This window comes from Frankliniella occidentalis, unplaced genomic scaffold (genome assembly GCF_000697945.3).
Source record: "Frankliniella occidentalis isolate FOCC.00 unplaced genomic scaffold, Focc_3.1 Scaffold29, whole genome shotgun sequence".
Taxonomy (NCBI): domain Eukaryota; kingdom Metazoa; phylum Arthropoda; class Insecta; order Thysanoptera; family Thripidae; genus Frankliniella; species Frankliniella occidentalis.
Genome location: NW_026267159.1, coordinates 1,295,912 through 1,298,411, shown reverse-complemented (window position 1 = coordinate 1,298,411; position 2,500 = coordinate 1,295,912). Strand labels below are relative to the sequence as shown.

Here is a 2,500-nt window from a genome sequence, read left to right as displayed (position 1 = left end):
GACTGGCGTTAGGCCCGCATCGCCGCCGTTGACTCGCGGCCGCACGGCCCGCTGCTGTGGCCGCCCTGGCGCTTGGCAACCCCCTCGGGGCCGCCCATGCGCCCCTCTCCCTCGGGGGCGGGGAGGGTGGGGGGCGCCCCGAGCTAATTTTAACCGGCTTGTGTTACCTCCCCGCGCGCCCCCGCCCCGCCCGTGCGCGACCCTGTTTCGCACCCACACATGAGGCATTTCCGCACACTTCTAAAATCTTCTTCTGGTGACTCTTCCCCATCACCAGCTGTCCGCCCGTGGTTCTCTTCCTCTTGTTTCTTTTATCACGATCCTCTTCTTTTCCTCTTCTCAGCATCCTCTCACAAATTGAGCCTTATCGACTCGGTCACAAGGACAGAGCTTCGCTCCCTCTAATCGCCGGTCGAGCCGATTTGCTCGCTTGGCTGCTGACACCTCATTTCACCTCCACTCGAACGGTAGCAAAAGTAGTAGTAGCAGTAGCAGTGTCCACGTCAACCCCAAAGGCGGACCTGTTCCTGCCGAAACGCTCGCCGACCAGGTATTTACAAAAAGAAGAGGGAGCCCCGAGCCCAAGCCTTCGCGACGAGAAGGCATCATCAGGTCAAAGACACGTTCCAGCGCGGATGGCCGAACTCGCACAAAAATAACATCCGATAAAAAAGAAACACGAGTGGGACAGGGGTTGGAGGGGGGGGGGGGTCCGCGATCACCGTGCTCCTGCCAGCTCCTAGTGTCATGAAGTCATTAGCGCAAGGACGAGTTTGTGTCGAGTACCGATATTGATGAGCCTCCTAGCAGGAGGACGACGACGTCAGAGGGGACGGCAAGTCCAGCACGGCGCATGGAGAAACGTCCGGACCAACCAGATGAGAATGTGGCGCCAGCACAAGCTCCCACTCGCCACCCAACAACAATAACAACGCCGTGCTCGACGACGAGCTGGAGGGTGACGGGGCGGTCGAGGCCAGCGACCGCTTCCAGGGGCGCCGCCGGTATGCGATTGGCAGCTGATAGTGCGCCGAGATAACGATTCGTCAGCTGCATCGCCGCGCGCCCACCCTCTCCTTCCTCCTTTCTCTTTCTCTCGCCGCAGCTCCCGTAAAGTTTGCTCTCGCTCTGTGTGTGTGTGTCTCTCTCTCTCTCAGTCGTGGACAAAATCTTTGGGTGCTGCTGTCTGCTCCAGGGCACCGCTTGTTCCCAGAAGAACCGCATCAAGTAAATGGGGCGAACCGACGCTGTCGCTGGAATGCAAAACAACGCGCTTGTGTGGATGGAGGGGGGGGGGTGAGTCACAACGGCGACACATCACAACTCTATTTACCGATGATAGGAGGCGAGGGAGGGGATGGGGAAAGGGGCCCGGGAGGCCGATATATTCCCCGCTCAACCACGCGGCCTGAGGTGGTACGCGTGGCTCTCATAATCGCTCGGAAGCTATTGCGCGGTCTCGCTGAGGGAGGAGGGAGGGGGGTAAGAATGTGGCCCGGGCGGCAACCCCTTATGGCGGAGCAGCAGAAGGCCCCCGCGTGCGGGATTACGTCTGTACGCCCCGCCCCGCCCCGCCACACCGCGCATGAGGCGTACCCCAAAAGCGGCCAGCCGCCCGTCCCGTCCGGCCAGACGGGGGCGTGTTTGTAAACATTCCGCTCTGTTCGCGAGCCTCGCCTCGGCGGGGACCGCCGCCTGCTGTGCAGTGCACCCCATGCTCGCGATTGGCCTTGCCGAATCAGCGCGCGGATTCCATACGGCGTCGCGGTTTCGACGTCGTTCGTCTGCCACTCCCCTCTCACTATCTCTCTCGCTCTTCGCGTCTCTTTCGAACGTTCTCTCTCACTCCGACTTTGTCTCTCTGTTTCGAGGGTGTCGCTCTTTTGCGCCGCATGTCACCGTTCTCCGCACGTGACGGGTCTGATGTGTGGTACTCACGTTCTGCAGGGCCTTCTCCTTCTCCTCCAGCTTGGCCGACACCTGTGTGAGCTGCTCCTGGGTCTGGTCAAGGTCGTTCTCAATGGCCTGGATCTTCTTCTGGAGATTGCGCGCATCCTCCTCAGCCTGGTGGATGGAACAGGAACGGGGGGTAAAATGGGGAAAGCAGCGCAGGGATTGCATGGGGTGGTGACCACCCGGTGGTCAGCCCTGCCTCCACCCCCGGGTCACACCCCGCGTTCAGCTCTCCCCCTCCGCGGGGGTGCAAGGGTGGTGGGAGCTGCACCCTCACTCACGCCCCACTACTTTACCTTCTCGGCGCGGAGGTTGGCGTCGCGGGCCTGCTGCTCGCACAGCATGGCGCGGTCGGACGCGTTGTCCTTCTCCGTCTTCATCGCTTGCATCTTCTTCTTGATCGCGTCCATTGTGGCGGTGTTGTGGGGGGACTACGCAGGGGAGAAAGAACTGCAACAAGGAATAGAAGAGTGCGTTAGAGACGATTGTGTCTGCGTGAAGTAGCCGGCCCAGGAAGGCGCCGGCGGACGATTTACCGGCCCATGTG

The 2,500-nt window shown here is 61.2% G+C and overlaps 1 protein-coding gene across 15 annotated transcripts in view; it reads right to left on the bottom strand.

The window, feature by feature from the left end:
* LOC113209560 (tropomyosin Per a 7.0102) overlaps positions 1 to 2,500 on the bottom strand; it is a 34,035-nt gene that overhangs the window by 27,350 nt on the left and 4,185 nt on the right. For all 15 annotated transcript variants that reach the window (XM_052265714.1, XM_052265703.1, XM_052265704.1 and 12 more), the window contains exons 2-3: positions 2,250 to 2,403; positions 1,939 to 2,064 (exon numbers count right to left, since the gene is read on the bottom strand). In XM_052265714.1, the coding sequence (XP_052121674.1) occupies positions 1,939 to 2,064; positions 2,250 to 2,363 (240 nt within the window). In that variant the 5' untranslated portion in view covers positions 2,364 to 2,403. The remainder of the gene's footprint in view (positions 1 to 1,938; positions 2,065 to 2,249; positions 2,404 to 2,500) is intronic.